Source organism: Epinephelus fuscoguttatus, linkage group LG18, assembly GCF_011397635.1.
Source record: "Epinephelus fuscoguttatus linkage group LG18, E.fuscoguttatus.final_Chr_v1".
In the NCBI taxonomy this organism is placed as follows: domain Eukaryota; kingdom Metazoa; phylum Chordata; class Actinopteri; order Perciformes; family Serranidae; genus Epinephelus; species Epinephelus fuscoguttatus.
Genome location: NC_064769.1, coordinates 17,058,954 through 17,080,174, shown reverse-complemented (window position 1 = coordinate 17,080,174; position 21,221 = coordinate 17,058,954). Strand labels below are relative to the sequence as shown.

Below are 21,221 nucleotides of genomic sequence, written 5' to 3'. Positions count from 1 at the left end.
TCGACACCATTTAATGCATTTGATATTTATGTGGCACCACTTCTGTCCGAGCATGTGTTCCAACCAACAACATTGCAGATGGTTTATTCTCTGAGAGGAATGAGACACCAGTGGAACATGTCCATACAACCATTAAATAAAGGATTTCTGCTGTGAAGGACACATGTTCATACAATAAGCACTTTTACTGTAGAGAACACACTGTTCCCTGAGGATCATATGTGATGAGATCACCTCATTACAAGGCCACTGACTGTCCACTCTGTGTGGACACCCAAGTGCATGTGCGTGTGTGGAAAATATGCAAACACAGGTTAACAAAACACAACAGTCTTGTCGCTATCTCTCTCTGGCCCTCATTTTCACTCTGTATGTTCTCTCACCTTGTGAGGTGCAAAGCTTGTAGGTACACTGTTACATCACAAATTGTGTCCTCAAAGCCCATTCCCCTCACCAACATCAGTACATGTTGATGTAATGACTGACATTTATTTTCCCACTCTAGTAACATGCACTACAGCAGCATCAAATGCCATCTCTTCAACTCCAAATGAACTTTGATTACACTGCGTCCTTGCAGCGTGGAGCATGTGTGCACACAAACAAAAAAAAATCTGCTCGCACAAAATGCACACACAGTTGTGCACACTTGTTTGCTTATGGTAGTCCCTTGGAAAACAAAGATAACATAACATGGCCTCAAATAACTGAGTCGAGATTCCCGTACAGGCTTTGCTCCGAAGCAATTGTGCAATTGCATGCATGTGGCTATGGCGACTGTCCTGGAGGCTCATGCCACAGATGAAGCATGTGAGGATTGGTTCTGGAGATGAAGACCAGGCTGTGGGATTGCCTTTGTTCATGGATTCAGTTTAAATGTGGCCACGTTAGAGCAACATATAAAACACCACAGTGGCTGATCAGTAGCAGACAATGTTACTGAAGATGTTACCTATTTTAAAGAAGCCTTTAGTGATGTCTTGCATCTGGTATTTTAATTGCTGTGTCTGCCGAAAGTCGCTCTCAGTGCCAACCAGAATCAGCTTATAGAGTGCCCAATGGATTGTCATGTTTTAGGCATCTGGATCACATTCCCTATCAAGAGCACTTTGTTCTAGTTTTCTCAGCTTGCTGCCGATTGTTTACATAAGGGGTTTGATTTTCCTGGGTGACCTTGATCCATTGGTGGAAGGGGATGCGAACATTTCATCTGAGAGCTGTATAGTCACTTATGGTATACTGTTGATCTACAATCTTTGTTGAGATTTTGATGTAATCTTTCTGAGCAACGTAGTGTGCCAAAAGCACTGTGGCTTTGCTGATACAGACCCACATCCAGTATTGCCCTTGACAGGGATTTGGAGCTGTTGGGGAAGTAAATTGCTTGGCAACTTTGAGATGACTGTCATCGGTATTAAAATGGTGAGGATTGAGAAATGATAACTGCTGCTGGGGTGCAGGGCTTATTTTCTGTATTCAAGGGAGACAACTCTGAATACATTACTTCTTGAGCACTTTATATTTGACTTGGAAAATGAGTTTGAAGTGAACTCATGAAGTAACCTCATTGTGTTGGTACAAATCTTAGCTTTGGTGAGAACTTGCTGTACCCTGACATTGAGTTGACTTCTGTTGTGTTGGAACACATGTTGCTATGTGAAAAAGAAGTATGCCCTCTGTGGGTAACAGATCAATGATTGCTAAGACTAAGTCCAGTCTGCATACCATTAGGGATAGTATGTAAGGATATAGTGCAGTATTTTAGGGACAACAGATTTCTGGAGTTATTTCTAAGGAATGAATTGGTCTACAAGAATTAATGCTGGTGTGAGTCTAGTGGAGACAATGTACAGTAATTACCTTTATATTTTCTTGCTTTTGTGTGTCATATCAGGACCCGTTCTACTGAATTCATGAGAATCTATAGGATGGCTATATCAGTCAGTACGTTTACATGCCACTTGAAAAAAACAAATTATTGCCTTAATCCGACTATAACTGGACAACTGAAGTGCATGTAAACGCGTTACTCCGACTAATATCAGAGTTCTCCAACTCCGATTAAGACACCCAGATAATGCGATTGGAATTCGATTTTCTCCGGCATGTATACGCCGTAATCGGAGATAAACTAGACAATGCATGTGCGCATGCTCCACACCCCCCGCGCTGGCGTATGACCCCGGAACAGACAAGACATGCTATTGCTGTAGCCCTCCAACAGCATACGGCGTTCTTGTCTGCCTCTCGATATCACCATGACAACGAAGGATAGCGTGCACCTTATCTGCACAATCAGTAACGCGTACATTACGTACGAGATGAACAAAGCTGTACAATCATCCATCTCGCTGTTGTTCGAAAATGCCGGTCCGCCACCTGACTCCAGTTGTTTATTATTAAGTGACGTAATAGGTCAACCGGAAAGGGGGGCGTATTAACCTGCTGAAACGACACATATCGCCACCTAGTGTTGAGGAGGAGGACATGTTCCCGTCAGTAATTCAATTTTCTCAGTTGCTTGTAAACTGGGACAAGGACAGAAGTTCGATTAGACGCCACAATCGAATTTTGAGCATAGCTCGATTAAGCTGTGCATGTAAACGTACTGAGTGATGTTTGTTGAAACAGTTCGACATCAGCTTGGACTTACTCAGCAATGTAAAGCAGAAAAATGCTACTGCTTGCATTTTGCAGATGGTGACAAGATCATTTTGGCCATTTTGTAACATTGCTGCCTTTCATACAGTGTCTCTGGATAGCTCATTGGCATGGAATTACTCATTACTTCAAGGCAACCAAGGCTGTCAGAAAAGCCAGACAATGTTGTCATTTGTATGACACATGAATAAAGTGAATAAACTTTAGCCTTGCCAGAACCTGGAGGGTAGGAAAGGTTAATTGTGCCACAGCATAACTCTTCTTAATCATTTTAATAATTTATTTCTCCTTCTACTTGAAGTCACAGAGGTATAAATGTGAAGCATGTTGCGACATAGCATCGTTTCACAAGAAACAACTGTTGAGAGCGTTGAGTGACCATGCATAAATAGCTTTAGGGTGACCCTGCCAGGAGCTAAGCTGCTGTTGGAATGGCTCTTGGGTTAAATAGAATTCACGATGTGGTTACAGCACACTCTCTGTCTCTTTGTCACTCACCCATTTCCTGTATAGTAAACTTACAGTAAGTGAAGTCACAATGACCATGACACTATGTAAGTACACCAAGATCCCTATGCTTGACATGGTATAATAGAGATATGGGGGTGGGGGGGTCAGCTGTCATTTTTTTGTTGAGGACTTTGGCACTTTGAGAAGCCCTTTGATCTCAGCCAACCACACTCCCAAGACTATGTCATTACCACGGCACAAAGCCAAAATGACAGTAAAGTTCTCTGCTGAAGTTAGTGTCTGGTTAACCACTAGCATCCATCCCACAATATGTACCATTATTGTCCTTCTAGTGCCTGTGTCTGTGCTGGTGTCTGTGTGTGTGTTCATGTGTGAGAGAAAAAGACGGATACAAAGGGGGGAGGAAAACTGAAGCCCAGAAAGAGGTTGTAAGTGCAAAGGGAGTGTACAAAGCAAACCAATGTTAAGTGTCTTAGTAAGATTCTGGGCCACCACAAGCCACTAGAACAGCTTCAGTGCTCCTTGGCTTCTCAGAATCTCTGGATCCCTGCTGGAGGAATGAGCGTCATTCTCCCAAAAGATATAACCTAATTTCCTAAATCTGACAAAAGAAATTGAAAATGAACCAGAGCCATTTTCTATGTAATATTTGTTGAACAGAATTCACTGAATATACAAATGCCAAAAGCAATTGACCCTTTGCCTAGCCCTGCGCTTTTGTTTTTTGCCGCTGATGGTCTATGGAGCTGTTCAAGCTAGCATGGAGACCACTGTCAGTAAGCACACTCCTTTAAGAAATATTGTCTAATTTTTTGGAATAATGAAAACATAATGTCAAAGCGAAGCAGACAGAAGGATCCGCAATATGCCTTCAATTGATATATCCAGGATATCAAACTGACTCTGCAGCAAAAACAGGTTAAAAAGACAAAGATAGAAGCTAAAGCTTAAGGATCACAGTGTGAAAATGAACTACCATATCACCTGGCAACATGACAGAAGACAATAAAATTTAGGAGCTACATCTTTCCTGTGGCAGAGTAGCTCTTTCTTCACATGCAGCAAACATAGCATGTTTATCCATTTGGTATACCTTTCGTAGCCAGCGTAGCATATAGAGCTAACTTACTTACAAAGTATAATGGATAAATGTAATATATATCTACTTCTAACCTCTCCAGGTAACAAGTATTATACTTACCCATCCCTCAGTCACCACGTTTAACCACAACTAGCTTGAAATCTTCAAAACCAGCCCGAAAATGAAGAAAATCTGAAGGGATTGCCTGAGAGTCTATGGCTAGAAGATCTGCATTTGAGGACAGGACTTAAAGAAGGGTCAGTTTGTACGATGTTCATACCTGTTGTTCTATCTTACACAGGCTCTGCCTTCTATTTGACTCTATGGGAAGTACAACTCACGAGTATGCATTCTCTAGTGCTAATAGAACTAGGGTTACAATATCTTAACCTTTGTTTTCTGCATTACGATCAACCTAATAGAGAAGATGGTGCTCCCAACAAAATTGCCGGAATAAATAATAATGCCCAAAAATTACAAGTTTGTCAAGGGACGGCACAGTCTAGCAGCCACAGTAATTACAAATGATTTGAGCAGAGATTTTAATAGTGTGACATTATAAAGCCACAAAGTCCACAAAGGAAGGAAGACAGGGTGGTGGATTGGTCAACAAAGTGTCTGACTTTGACATGGGAGACCACCATTTATACATTCTGGTTTTCTACTAGAAGCCAAGATTGGTTTCCTGCCCTAACCCTTACCGAGTCATTTTTGTTCCTAAACTTAACCAAACCTCAATCATAGCGGTGTCAATTCAGAAAATGGTTTCATTTTTGCAATAAACCTTTGTAATGGTTTTGGATGGCACTTACGGAGTGGGCTATTTGTCAATCTGTAGAGCAGTTACTTGTTTCATTAGAATGACTTGTTGCAATGGATAGAAATCTTTCTGCCAAATATTCCACTTGTACTCTGTCTTTTGTTGAATATATATTTTGAATTTTATTCTCAGTCATAAGTAGCATAATGACTATAACACTTGACATCCCCAATGGATAACTGAATGGCAGATGCCTTAGTGCTAAGTTATCAAGCAGTTGAAACTGGCTGTGAAAGTGAGTCTGTGCGAGTTGAAGTCATAGTTTAATCAGAAACCAACAGCACATTGTCATCATGTTTCCATGTTCATGATGCACGGCTCTTGGGTGGAGTTGGGATAGAGATGTGCTTCCCTGATACAGGACAATACTACCTTAAAGTGTAACCACCTCTCTGTGTGTTTGTGAATGTTTTTTGTTCTGAATGAATATATAGGAGGTAAGGCGAGGGATAGTACATCATTTCCTTCTGATCTAGTAAACAAGTCCTGTACTGGTTTTGTGTATCAGTTCCGTTTGATGTCTAAAGACAGTGTTGATACTGTGTGTGTGTGTGTGTGTGTGTGTGTGTGTGTGTGTGTGTGTATCTGAGAGAGAGAGAGCAGGGCAGGCAGCAATGATAGGGATCTTTGCGGATGCAAGAAAGTAACAACAGCACAAGAAGGCACTTGAGGAGAAAGAGAGATCATGTATCTGCACGAAATCTCAAGTGCTACGTACTTGTGTGTGTGTGTGTGTGTGTGTTCAAGGGGTATCCACAGAAATATATTTCTACCGTAAAGCATACGAACATAGATTGAGAGCGATACTGGAATACATCCTTTTATCCATTAAATGTCATGGTGAATGATAATCTCATCATAAAGCATTTGTGCATGAGAGCTAAACTTTTTTTTCTTAACTTCTGAATCTTCACGCACCAAAGCAAAGCCAAGGAGAAGGATGGGTGAATGCTCCCACATTGAAACCACCGCTGAGGGAGGGTTCAGCAACATAAGAATGAATGGTGCATAGGACCATGAATACATACTGTCGTTTTGTACACAAGAGTTTAGTAGTCTGCTGTCTATTTTTTCAGAATGTAAATTTGCAAAGTTCTTTGTAAGAATGACAAACATGCATGTTTGGGTCAGACAGTGTGAATCCCAGCACTAACTTGTAGAGTTATGTCCACTGTGGCAGTGCTATAGTAATGTTTTTGTGCTAGGGAAACAGTTACGTAATGATATGGCAATGTGTGTAAAAAAAAAAAAAAAAAGTAAAAGCACAACATGCACATTGAGAAAAATGACAAAAGAGCCAACAGCAGGCAGGTGCTGTAAAAGCTGCAGAAGTGAGAGGACGTGGGAAAATTCTATATAAAGATACATTATGGCTGAAATGACATATGAAATAATGTAATGAGTCAGAAACACAAATGGCAGATGGATGAACAGATGGGGTTAGTGGTTGTAATAGGAGGTAAAACAATCTGGAAATTAGTTTGACCGACAGTCTTACTGCATTCAAAAGAAAATACATCATTGAATAAAATTATTGTGAAAGTAGAAAGTGGTCCAAAACCGCTCTTATCGGCCACATTAAAATGTCCTCAAATGAGCAGTTTGATCCAATCAAAACCCCATATGGACACCAGAGAATGTATGAAGTTAATAAAGTTGAGATCCATTAGTGATCACAAAAAATCCCTAACTGCCAGTGTTACATTCTTGCCAGGTTTAGTTTTTTTTAACCTTTCTGTTACCTCTTACAGTGTCAGACCCATTACGAAATGTTAAAGATCTCTAATACAGGGCTATGTGTTAATGTAGTAAGGTGGCATCAGCTTATTTAAAAGATCCTCTTTTCCTTTCTGATGGAGCTCACACACAGGTACGTAGTCAGACAGAGAAACACAGGCAAACACACACACTCACAGTGTCGTCTCCATGCAGGATTATAGGGCAGGTCCATAGGGGACTGAAATGTACTACTGCTGTCTTTGTGGAGCAGAACATAATGTTCCCCCACTACCACACCATGGAATATGGTGAGCCAGCTCAACTTGCTCTAGGGGGATTGGATTGGAGAACTGGCCCTAGCAACTAACCTGTGTGTGTGCATGTGCCCATGTACGTGCGCAAGGCTGCTCGCCTTCACGTACATGTGTGTAGATGAGTTTGTGTAAGTGGGGAGTGTGCATGTGCATTCGAAGTTTAAGATCAAACAGGAAGCCAGGTGATTTCTCCAGAGAGGACTGCTGCCCAGGCAATCTCTGACGCAACCCCTGGGCACCCCTGGAGAACACTCCCCTTAATTATACATAAGCAACAGAAGGGATAACATTTTAGTCCTCTCACGCTGCAAGAAATTGCCTATATATGAAGTTCACCCATCTTCACATGTAAAACAAACATATGTGCATAAGGTCTGAATTAAATAAGCACATTTATCTTTAGGTGAGTAATGCTTCAGAGGGAAAGGAGAGGGGGAAGAGACACACTGTATTATTTCTATTATGGCCGTTAAAAACACGGAAACAATAACTGGCCCAGTTTTGCACCAGGTCCCAAATAGCAAGCAGTGTGCAAACACACACACACTCAGTGGTGCACTCTACAGGTGCATCACTGGCAGTATCCTGACTGGCTGCATCTGGCTGGAAACCTCAGAAATTTTTCCAAGGGGTGGCAAGATGGGGCCACTGAAAGTCTTGGGGTGGCACCAAAACTCAAAGCCATAACTGAATTTCAGGAATTCAGTTATGCTGTTTAAGTATATTGGCTAGTTGAAAACTGTCAATTTGGAGAGCTATGGAATCGCATATTGATATACCTTGGTTTATTTTTGCTTATTATCTAATGTGCCTAATACCAGTACAGTTTACATTTTGAGTTCCACAACAATTTTACTGTGCTATCTATCTTTACATGTTAGGCGACTCATTGCTCTTCAAACAGGCAGGTTGACAAATATACAGCTGTAAACTGAAGGAGTACATTCTAAGGGCAGACAAATGGGCTGAATCCAAATGTCCAGACTGCACCTCACTTGCGGACTCGCTGACTTTACGGGCACGTTCCTGGGAAGTCTGGGAGTGCTGTCCAATTCCACAATTCCTCCAGTCCACAAGGGGCCTAAAGCGGACTTTCTGCAGACTTCCAGAGAGTCTGCATGGGATGCAGACTTCAGCAGACTCCACTGATTTAATTGCCCACAATTCATTGCAATATGGACGTCATGTGGTAGTTTTTTTTTTTCAATAGACGACTAAAAAAATAATACTTATGTGTGTTTAAACAGTTACTATAGCCTATTAAAACAACACTTGAATCGTGTAGGCCAGAAATAATATTCAACATCATGATACAGAAATATGTAGAAATACAGGCTATAGAGGGGAATCAAAATACATTGTATTATTGCTGCCTACCCTGCCAGACATAATGGCTAGAAAAGTGGCCGAAAAACAACTAAAGATCTTCTGATCTAACCAATAGGCCTACCCAATCTATTTAATCATAACCCAGTCCTTATTTACAAACATATCTGTATTTGAATGTCTGCAGTCTGTATGTTATACAGAAATGTATTTTGTGCCCTCACAAAACAACCCTGTACACGGGATTTATATCTTGTTATTGACAGGGATAGGTGAGAAGACGGCAGTTACAGCGTTGTAATTGTTGCCCAAATATTTCCACGGTAACGAGTAAAAACAGTCTCAAGGGCTGTCTATTAGCGGCTTGCGGACTTAACATGATGACGGTGAACTCATCACTGTACGTACAGCTTAAGTCTGCAAGGGCTCAGACCACAAGTCCAAAGGGGGGACATTTGGATTCAGCCATGGTATAACTGTCTACCACATGTTTATATTACTGATATTTAGGGCTGGGCAATATGTCGATTTTATATCAATATCATGATATGAAGATTTTGGATCTTGTAATATTGCAATTTTTGTCTTTTCCTGGTTTTAAAGACTCTATTACAGCCAAATAAAGTAGTTTTCTGAACATACAAGACTTTAGCTGTTCTATTATTTGCCTTTACCCACTTAGTCATTATAACCATATTACTTGTGATTATCTATCAAAAATGTCATTGTGTAAATATTGTGTGAAAGAACCAATAGTCAATATCATCGATATCGAGGTATTTAGTCAAGATATCATGATGTTTGATTTTCTATATTGCCCATCCCTACTCATATCACTTTATTTCATTGTTTATTGATGTTATATTTAACCCATACATGAACTTGCATTTCGTTTTTACTCGTGATTTTTTGTTTAGAGAAACTCAATTAGCATTGTTTGAGGAAACCCTGAGATTTTCAGTGACTGCTTCTGTTTTGCATTTGAGAAATAAATAACTTGAATTTCAGCTTCAGGGATGCATGCATACTGCATATGGGCTACTGCAGATTGTACATACACACACTTTACATATACATCCAAACAAACACACAGGCAAAAGTTGCACGTACCGTTGCACAAGCTGAAACACACACACGTACATGCCCACAAAAACAAAAGCTCATACAGTAGCCGAGCTGTTGCTTTCAGCAGCACAGGAAGGCCAGCTTCTCTGGCACTGTCTCCCTCACCAACATTCCCCCAAACCACACAGCTCTCGTCAGGCACAGTGCCAGTGACATAAGCGTGTGGTAACATTAAAAAGAAACCTCTGGGATGGCGTTCCTTTTTCCCTTTTACTTCTCCCGTTTCAATTATTATTGTGGTTCTGCCATGTGGAAACCTCATTGTGACTGGTGTATTTTTTCATGGCACTGATGACCCCCCATAACATTTTCAAGCTGTTAATATGCAGGGTTTTGGCCCTGTTTTATGGAGCATAGGGGGCCACTGACTGAGGGACATTTATATTCTCCGCAGACCCATCTGTTTTCAACTTGCTGGCATTGTACACTCACCAATCCCTATACATTAGTTTGTGGTCCGGGTTCCCTACCACCCAGTCACTACACATGTCTGCCCTGATGAGAGTGGGATAGGTAAACTGCATAATTGCACCCACTCACCAACTTTTACAGCCCATTCTCAGTAGGCCATGGAAGTGTCCCATCATTAGCCCTGGACCAATGAGACGGTGAGCTTCAGTGGGTATGGGTGGGGCTGGGTGACAGGACATTACCTCACACACCAGGCGCTCACCAGCATTCCAGTAAACCATGGGATGGTGCTTGGAAACTCATACTAGTTTCTCTCTGTTGCTCTTTCTCTCCACAAATGCCTCACAGATGCTCACTCCTGCTTCCCATGCTCAGGCTTCAAATTCGTATACAGTATATGCCTTTAACAAAGAGAGAGGGAGGAATGGAAAAAAGGAAAGAGAAATACCTTTAGATGGAAATAAACATGTTTTAGGAGGTGTGGTGACAGGATAAATATTCTCTTGGGAAATTGTTTTCTTAATTTGCATGTGTCCAAAATTTCCACCTCCCCAGAAAAAAATAAAACAAACTAGGCCACTGCCTGACCTTACAGAGGCATACAACAGGATCTAAAACAAACAATAAACTCTGAAATGCTCAGCAGGTAGACTCCTGGCACACCAGGAGTGATTGGACGGATCACGCAAAATGAACGAGGGGCTTAGTTGCTGTAGTGATTATGTTTACAGCTTAAGTAAGTGACTAAATGAAGGAAAAAGTAATATATAGACTTAAAGGGATAGTTCGGATAATTAGGTGTAAGGTACGTATCCATAGTCATGGCTGTCTGCACGCTCCTATTTTGGAGAAGCAGCAAGACGTATTTAAGCCACTTTAAAAAGGCACACCTTTAAAGATACCAATACCAATTTAAGTGAACACTATATTTAGAATATTTGCACTGCTTTAACTTGCCGACAGATAGCCTTTTTGACAGAGAACTGAATCAGTTACCCATGCTCTCTTCAAAGCCACCAGACTCCGTAATTTTACCTTGCAGAACACTGGAGTTGCTGGTCTGCTTCTGCTTTGATTGGTTAGTTTGTTTGTGTTATTGTGCGACTCTGGTGTTTTAGAAGGTTAGTTTGGAGTCACCAAAGTCGCACAATAACACATACAAATTATCCAATCGAGGCAACAACAGACCAGCAACTCCTGTGTTTTGTGAGGTAAAATTACTGTTTTTGTCAATGGAGTTTCAGTTCTCCATTAGAAAGGGCTGTTCAACTGCAAGGTAAAGTTGTGAAAATATTTTATAGTGTACACTTACACACTGATTTTTTTAGGTGACTGAAATACATTTTGCTACAGCACCCATCCATAGCAATAAATTGATTAGCTTCTGTGGCAGTACTCCTGCTTGTTTCTACAGACTGGGGGTGTGCCAACTGTCATCTATTGTAATACACGGACTATGGATAAGTACCTTATACAGCCCTACTTAAAAATATGAACTATCCAATTAAGATGATGGGGTTGGAGTCATTTTGGGCTATGGGGACTTGTAAAATGATGTAAACAAAGGGGATTGTGGCAAAGTTGGTTGACACAGATAACAGTCTTAACGACAGAATGCTCATACATGCCAATCCACTGATAGTATCTACTCATGTTGTTGCATACTTCCACATGGTACATAGTATGTAAGACATTATGTTGTCATGATGGCGTCTTCATGTCTGTCTGTGTGAAGATGCTTCTCGTAATCACAACACAACTCAACAGTACATAACCAAAGCTCATACTGACATCATTTTTGAGCTTCATATTGAATACAGATAAGTGCAGATGGGAACAAAACTGATTTTCATCAAACTGCTGCAACACCTAAACACTTCTAAAGCTTATTTCAAAACATTTGTTGACAAACTGTCACACAACTCGTGCAGTATAATCCAAGTCTCATTTGTCCAGTCGTATTCTCAGTACTTCCCAAGCAGACAGCACTTTCCGACTGGGAACAGAACTAAAAGTGAAACTTATCCATGCTGTCTTAAAAGCCAGACTCCATTGCTAGATAGAGTACTTTTACCTTGCTGAACACAGGAGCTGCTGGCCTACCACTGCCTCAATGGTAGTTTGTTTGACGTCGCTGATACTGAACTAATCTTCTAAACAAAAAAGGTACATGACCATGAGACTTAGATTATACAGCACGGGTTGTGTGACACTTTATAAATGGCTGTTTTTTGATTCTCCATCACCATGGAGACGCGCGCGAAAAACAAAGATTCCAGAGTTTGAATTCAGCATAATACGGGTTGACTCATTGATGTACAAATGGTCAGACTGAATTCATGTTTATACTGTTAGTGATTTGTCATGACATTGACACAGAAATGTTTGCTAGTTAATGTATTACAGTAACTAGTTTAATCATAGACCCTATTAGGTGTGGCAGGGCTTTATAATAAGACAGCATGCCGATGTGAAAACTCACCTCTCTCTTCTTTGTGATGTCCCTTGTTCAATACAAAGTAAATACAGAAAGGTCCCGAGTTGAGCGAAGATCTCTCTCAAGCTCCTGGGCTCCTCTAGTGTTTGCAGGAGACAGGGAGGACCTTTGCGGGGCCTCCTAAATGGCTGAGGGCCTCAATAGTCTTCCGCGAACATATGGCCCATGTTTGTGTGTGTGTGTCTGCGAGGTTTATTGATTTCAATCCAAGATAAGACATTTTGACAATCTGGAGGCTTCAACATCAGTATTGGAGCCAAGGAGTGTGTAGCACGTGTGTATGTTTGTTTTTGAATCCGCGTATGTGTTTGTACATGGATATGCGCTATGTGCAGGCATCCCTCTGCAGAGGTGATCTAACCTCACCCTGGCACTAAATCTCCATCACAAGGGAGAAGGCTGTGGTTGGGGTACATTATGCTATTAGAGCCATTATTATTGTCATTACTCTGTCTTTACTAACAGCGCCACTCTCTAATTCCCCCTCTTCAAGTTTATGGTTTTCTTTATACTCTTAATGAAGGTTTTCTTTATACTCTTAATGAACGTTTTTACAGTACAGGCATATTTTTTCAGGCTAATGAGGCTGATAGTTGTGCTCTCTCTTTCTCCTTACCTTTATCCGGTTTCCCCTTTGGCTCGAGACACTTAGCCCTCCTTTTATCTGAAGTGGTGATTTACAAACACCAGTTTGTGTCTACAGACCAGGGATTGGCTGTTGTCTGCCAGTCTGACTAGCCAGCTGGTACAAATTAAGACCATGTGTGTAACTGTGTATGATTGTGTGTGAGTGTGCGTGTGTTTGGTGTGTGTGTTTGAGTTATGTACCTGGACGAGTGACTGTTATGTCCTTGTTATGAATTAGAACAAGAGAGACATGTGTTTAGAATGAGTGGGGGCATGAGAGGCTATCAAAAGTAATAATTTCATTTTGTTATTTCACTAAATAGGCCGCCTATTTGCCTCTCTGCGCAAGAGTAACAACTTCCACTTAGAGGCAAATCCATTCAAAACAGGTATTACACATTATGTGTATTACTGCATTAGCTTTTCCTGTCACTTGCAACAGTTTTAGTCATCCATTTTTTACCCCACAAACAACAGATTTGCCATATCCTTCTCTTACTTTTTCCAACTGAGAGACTTCTTTTGACTGTCTTTTGTCAACAGTACCTGCTGGGATATTGTAGTTGTAATCAAGCAATCCATTTGAAGGTCTGCTGGCAGGTGGTATATTTTATAGGCATAACAGATTGAAGGAGGGCAAACAAAAACAGGCCTTAGTTTAGATGCATATGTGTTATTTCTTTACTTAATTTGCATTTAGTGTTTTTCTTTTACCTGTATGATGCATTCAAGCTCAGAGCCTGAATGGGTGGCAATTTAACGTGAATCTTTTCTTTTGAGGGTTTGCCCTGTTTATGACCTCAGCCTCACTTCCCTGTTGGGGGTGTCCAAAAAGTAAGTCAGTGCTTTTTTTTTAATCCATTGGAAACACATAGAAAAGGTCTATTATGATGATTATACTGGTGTTATATCACATACGCCTAGACACATGCACATGCAAACCTTTGTGTTGCCTTTCTTGTTACAGTAAATCTCCATGCGCTCTGAATCCCACATCTTACAAAGATACAGTAAATAATGTCTTTGACACCAATTACTTTTTCCTCCAACTGTTTTCCAGTGATTTAATATTCCTAATATTAGAGGGCGGGCTGATTGATCAAGCTTGCAGTATGTCTGCGATAGAGGAAATCACATCTGTGTTTTATTTGCTCTCATTGGATTCAGCTGATGTATTAGCCGTAAAAGTTCATTTATAAAATCATACTGTTTCTGAGCCAGATTATAAAAAGGGGCCGGAAAAAAAGCACGCCAAAGACATAAAGACAAGCTGACTTGTGTTTATCAATAACAGTTACATTCTCTATACCAGAATAAGTTTATGCTACGATGATGATGCAGGGATGTTTTGTGCAGATGTTTGGCTAACAGCGTATATCCACTGCCTTAGTCGCTAAGCTGGTTGAAGTAGCTTTTGTATATTAATAACGATAGCCATATGCTATAAACTTGCAAATTATATGTAGAATTATCAGGTTTTGATATTGAACCTGTGATAAAGTGAGTGCTATAAATATTTCTGGGCTTCCATCCCTCTCTCCTCAGTGTATTAATCAATGCACGTGACTTTTACTGTCAGTTTGTATCACTGATCTCCAGCAGTTTTCAACTGTGACGAACTAGCTACTTGTGAGTTGAAAGAACTGGCTGGATGTTTGGCATGATTTTAGGACATTTCCTTTCAATACAAATAATTAAGATTAAACTCTCTATGCTAAACTTGATGAAAATGATCTGTAATTTAAAGCTATTAAATCCTAAATTAGGTTTTAGGTTTCCAGTGCACAATAATGTCAGGTTAAGTGAAATTATAAAACACTTACTATATTACACATAGTCTATCATACTGTACTTTTTTATACTGTTTTATTTGACACTCTGTTCAGTCCTGCTCCTAGGGTTATATTAGCAGTGGTGAGTAGAGTGCTGAAAATCTATACTCAAGTAAAAGTACAATTACTCAAATTACTCAGGTGGTGGCAATGATTAAGTTATGAAAGTAACGTGAACGTTTAAGTTAGCATGACATTAGGTTAACTGTATCCTAAAGCACACCGATTTAAAAGTCCAGCAGACCATGATAAGTTTACGGTATTATCATTTTATCAAAGATTAAAGCTACACGTGAAAAATTAGCAGTGGTTAGTGGTGCAGTGGTTAACATTGTCACCTCACAGCAGGATGAGAGAGCCCTCCTGTACGGAGCTTGCATGTTCTCCCTGTGTTAGCGTGGGTTTCCTCAGGGTACTCCGGCTTCCTCCCACAGTCCAGACATATGCAAGGTTAGGTCAATTGGTGACTCTAAATTGCCCAAAGGTGTGAATGTAAGTGTGAATAGTTGTCTGTCTCTATGTATCAGCTCTGTGATAGTCTGGCGACTTGTCCAGGGTGTAACCTGCCTTTTCTACAATGTCAGCTGGGACTGGCTCCAGCCCTGCCACGACCCCCAACAGGATAAGCAGTTACGGAAAATGAATGAATGAACATTAGCTAGCTACTAACATTTTCACCCACAGAATATGCAGCTTACTTCAATTCATTGTGGAGGTTAGAAGAGGAGTTTAAAATATCTCTTCATCAGAACATTTGCCATTTTTTAGATTTTGGTATAAAAAGTATGGCCAGGGATTGTCACTGGAAGCTGCCGTTGTTCTGGGTTTTGCTCCGTCATGATCAGGTTGTGGTCAAAAGACAGATGGTGCTTCTTTTTCTTGCAGGCATCTGCAATGGAAGTGCTCCTCGCATGCTCTCCCCCCTTCAGTCAAGGCCCACATTTACAGCAGACTAGTTGTAACAAAAGTATACATAGCAAATGTAGTGGAATAACTGGCTAAAAAATATACTCAAGTAAAAAGTGGAGGTAAAGTTTAAAAAGAAACATTACATTTACTTGCTCCTTAAAAAAAACTACATTTTATACTTGTTTGTGGTGTTACCACCCAACAGTTGTCACATAACACTATATCTCTATATCTCGTATACCATCATAATTTGTCATATTACACTATATTGTGTTCTAAATTCAGATTTTTGCATCATGCTCTATACTATATTTATATAACATCTCTATGTCAATACAGACACTAAGTGCCATTATCTGATCATATCACCAGTCTGGTGTACACTGTTAACATAGACTTGCTGACTCTGCTGCTATTTTTCACCACCACTGTCACTTTACCTTGTGGTTTTTGTCTCTATATGTTCCTGTATAGTTTTACTATCTTTTCATTTTATTCTTTTTTAATTTTAGTTAAGTTTTTTTCATACCTTTTATTATTTAGTCTTTTACTTTCTTGCGTTCTCTGTGCAGCTGTAACAGCCCAATTTCCCCTCTGGGGATCAATAAGGGTTTATCTTATCTTATTTTGTGCAAAGTAGTGTTGTTTGTCAGGTTTATCATTTCTATCGCTGTGGTTATTATTTTTGTGCTTATGAAAGCATTTACTGATAGGTTGCTTATTAAACACTTCTTTTCAAAGAAAAGCATTTTGTTCAATTAACCATGACTCATTGTAGCGTAAGCCCTCTAAACAACAGCAACAGAAATAGCAAAGGGGGAAAAAAAGCCTTTGAAAAGTGTGTTTGTTTGAACATGAAGGGAGGTGAATTAACCTGATTACAAAGTCCAAAAGTTAGCGGTGTGCTCAAAGGTTGAACCTTTGATTGCGCTCTGGAGTTCTTGAAGAAAGTTGGATTGGAATTTTCTATGGAAAAGCAAACTTTAGTAACTGATGCATACAGGAGACAGAGCGCTGCTGAAGTTCCAGTAAAAAAAACATTTGCTAGGTTTAACATTGATACAAAGATTTGATGTTTGGAATCATGGACTTGAGCCTGTAGATTAATGTTGACAGCTAAGACTGTGTGTCAGCTCACATATAGCCAGAAGTGATATATGTGACTGCAAAGGCTAGCCACATTTATTTCAGAAAAGAAAAACCCAACACGTATCAAAATGGACTTTAACTGTCTACATGAAGATCTGTTTTCAAGACAGAGCAGTGCTTGTGTGGGTTTCCGCCAGGTTCTCCAGTTTCCTCCCCCAGTCCAAGCATACAGATTAGGTTAACTGATGACTCTAATTTGCCCGTAGGTGTAAAAGTGAGTAAGAATAATTGTCTCTATGCGTCAGTCCTGTAATAGACTGGCAGCGTGTCCATGGTGTGCCCAGCCTCTCACCTAATGTGTGCTGGCTCAGACCTTTGTGACGCTGGAAATGATAAGTGTGTATTGATGAATGAATGGATAAAATCAAGCCTTGCTTGGCTGAGTGCTAGATGGGTGTAAAAGTGTATCACCATCACCACCCTTACCCCCTCTTTTAATGACTAAATTAAATCAATGACAAATCTATTTAGAGTGCTTTGACTCTTGCCATCACATGGGGATGTGGTTAGAGGAAGTGTAATGAGCCATGGGAGACTTGTGAATTGCCTCCTACTGGTGTGACGCTTTACAGGGGTTGTTTGCTTGAGTGCAGGGGCTTTGGCATGCCAAGCAGTGTTTGTCTGTCTCGAACAGTGGGTAGTTAGAAAAACACACCAGGAGATTGGGGGGTGGGGGGGGGGGGTGGAGGAAGGTGTAGCTAGTACCACCTGTGTTTACATGAATAAGTCACAGTTGGCACGTGGAAGGTTTTTTTTTTTATTTTGCCTGTCAGAAAAAGGGTAGAAATGTGAAGCAACTCCTCTTGACTCCAGTTCATTAGCAGCCTACGATCTCCTTAAACCATATTGCTTAGTTAAGCCAAGCCCCAGAGCAAAGTCAAAATTGGGCTGGGAAACGACGTTGGACTCTATCACAATAACCCTTCAATGAAGTTACCATATTTAATCAACATTTAGCACATTACTTTGTATTTTGCTGAATACAAAATGGAGATCAACGCAGCTGCACTCAAGCTGGGACAAAGTCTTATGGCGACTGATCTCAGGTGTTTGTCACCTGCATTTCTCATTTCTGCCGCTTCAGCTCTGAACAGAAAGGTCACGTCAACAGATCCAGGGGACAGATATATAGACAGATAGCTGGTCTGGCCAGTTTTCCACGGTGGCAGGATCTTACAGTAGCCTCTCTAGCAAAACTCTCATGTTACTGGTGTCTCATTTCACTAGCTCAGGGCAGCGGGCGAAACTCACCGTCCTTGAGTATGTGCCCTCTCTCCCCTTAGTGTGTGTTATCTATTGCTCAACAGTCTTTTACCAATGTGTTCTGCTGCATTTCCTTACTTTTATTAAAAATCACTGTTTGCATCATCACATTCGTGTTTTCTCCATCCTGTCTGTTTTCTCACCCTACTTTACCAAACATCATCCTAACGAGGTTAATGAGGTGATAACACGTGGGCCACAAATCCTAGAGGGGTTCCTTTGGTCTTCTGTATGTCAACAAAGCCACAGTAACGAGGTGACTTAGTCATCATAGAAAATACAATGACTGAATACTAGAGGAGCTTTGAATTCACTTGCAGTCCTTATCCTTTTAAGGCCATCAAAGAACTGGCCGCGACATGCCAACTGTTGTGTCGCCTCACTTCAGCTCGGCCAAAGAGTAGGTCCTAAACATACTGCAGAGACTGCAACCGAGTTTGTTTTGATCTCATTTCCTTTTGACTTTAGCCATTTGTTTGCTTTCCTTATTCCCATGTGTCTTCACATGCAGTTTAAATGCCAAATCAAAAATATTTCACTCACCAATGGGCTCCATAGTTTCCAACGCCAATTCAATATGTGGAATCGGCCAAAAATAGCACACAAGGGCCGACTATAGCCAACAATGCAGGACATGTCACAAAAACTAGGGCTACAGACGCTCACCAAAAGCTCAACATTGACCAACAGCTGACAGTCAGATTGGTCTGTTAGGGCCCTTAAAGCTCTGCCCAACCATTATCACTGTCTCTAATAGGCACACAGAGTGGTAAAGTGTGAGGTTGAGCTGCCATTCACTGTCATCACCATAACTCACAACTCCTGCTTTCCTCTGTGGTAGGACAGATGTCTGGTCATATTGAGTGCACTGGTATTTGAACTGATTGCCATATTCAGCAGCCTCTGTGAATACACAAGTGTCTTTATTATGCATGTCAGACTGCCATTTATCACATCGATTGACAGAGTATAGTATGTTCAAGCAATATTAATAAATATTTATTAATAATAAAAGTCAGATTTTCAAATCTGTTACAACACCAACTTTACATCTTACTTATTTTTTTTTACCAGTACACAGGCTGCTTTCAAGGAACAGTATCTCAGTAAAATGTTGCTGATCCTTATCTCCACAATACAAATCTGTAAATAAAAAATATGATTTTTTTAAAAAAAATTATACTCAAAATGTTCAATCAAAATCTGGATCTAAAGAGGTTAAATTCTGAGAAAATACACAAAAGCTGTGTTACACATGTGACTGATTCAGGTGCTGCATGGAATCAGGAAAACTCTCTGAGGGCTTCTAGTGGGCAGGTGTGGCATGACAGGGTATAAAAAGCCAGCTCAAGGTAAGTTCACAAAAACATGCAGAGACTGGTAAGAAGGGGAATCAAAGACAAGAAGAAGAGAGGGACATGGGGCATGCGGCACATGACAGGTTGCCGGGTTTGTTGACAAGACACAAACAAACAGTCCTGCACAGAATCCACGTCAGTTGCACGTCAGGCCAGACAGCAGACAAACAGCTGACAGCTGTGGAAAAACAGGGGTCACAGCATTTACCGGCAGTACAGTAACATAACTAAAGCTCATGGTTTTTTAAAGTATGTGTAAAAGTTAGCTATTTGACAAATGCACATTTTTTATTTTATTTTAGCATGTCATCTTTTGAACCAACAACTCTTTACTTTTTCTTTAGCTTTGATGTGTTTTGATGACGTTGAAAGAAGGAGCAAGCTTTTCAGGGACGGTAACTGGCTGGAGTGCTTTTTAAAAGAAATATTGTGTCTAGTTGAAATAAATCTGTTCCTCAACTTTATCTTACATTTATTCCTTCTTGATATGTATCACATAAAAAAAATGTTTCGGCCTACAAAACGATAATGACCATTTTTTCCCTCTCTTGTTTCCCCAGACATGTCAGTCCAAGGTGTTTGATCTATCAGATGGAGTGTCCCAGTATGCATGGTTCCCCTGCCGTGAGGCCCATAAGACAACCTGGGGATATCCTAACTACTGGCTCAAGGTGAGACCTATCTGAAAAGACTTTGGTGTCATGTTTTGTCACTTGAAGATAATAGGCTCATTAACCTCATGTGGATATGCAACTTCAGAGGGTGGTGCCCAAAAGATAATGGACAAGGGCAAGATAGCATATTCCACTCCACCTTGTGTTGACGAGTTTCCTATCCTCAGTCCATTCCATTCTTTACTGCAGTACCGTGCAGTGTGTTATAGCTATAGACTGGATGAAAATAATGGACAAAGTCATCTTGACATCATCAATTGGTTTGGGGACTGTTTTGAAGCTATGAGTTTGCATTTTGGCCATTGTCATCTTGGATTTTTGGAGTCACAAGTGACCCGAAGTGACCATATTTAGACAAGAGGGTGGCCCGCCCTTAATTATACATAACTTTTAGCTTTAATATAATCTAAACAGGTAAGTTATATAAAAAATCACCCTATACAGTTGTCATTAATGTTAAAATTAGCTATAAAGACTAAAACTGTTTTTTGGTACCAGGCTCTGAACATGCTGTAAAGCATTTTAACACTGGGGTCTATGGGGATGGATTCACTTTTGGAACCAACCTCAAGTGGCCATTTGAGGAATGGCAGTTTTTGGCACTTGGGCATTTTTGAGCCCCAGATGTTGTCTCCTGGTTATGATAACAGCATGGCATCATTAATGTGGCTAAGAGTGCGCAATGCAGGAGAATTACGCACCAATTTGACAGCATATATGATGCATGAAACATGATTCAAATTAGAAACAACTAAGAGAAAGACATTGAAAGTCAGGGTACATTTGATTTAAGTTATCAACATTTTAATTGACTTTATATGTCATGTTTTCTTTCATTCAGGCCCACTTTTCTCATCCCATGGTGGCAGCAGCAGTGATCATACATCTGGCTGCAGATGGGACTGGCTACCTTGACCAGACTCAGTGTAACATCACTGTTCAGCTGGTGGACACCAAAGAGGGCATCCATAGCCTGGGTGAGAA

General features: G+C 40.5%; 1 protein-coding gene across 2 annotated transcripts in view; it reads left to right on the top strand.

Moving 5' to 3' along the window:
• Positions 1-21,221, top strand: part of pappaa (pregnancy-associated plasma protein A, pappalysin 1a) — a 117,349-nt gene that overhangs the window by 48,205 nt on the left and 47,923 nt on the right. For both annotated transcript variants that reach the window (XM_049604391.1, XM_049604389.1), the window contains exons 11-12: positions 20,124-20,234; positions 21,079-21,214. In XM_049604391.1, the coding sequence (XP_049460348.1) occupies positions 20,124-20,234; positions 21,079-21,214 (247 nt within the window). The remainder of the gene's footprint in view (positions 1-20,123; positions 20,235-21,078; positions 21,215-21,221) is intronic.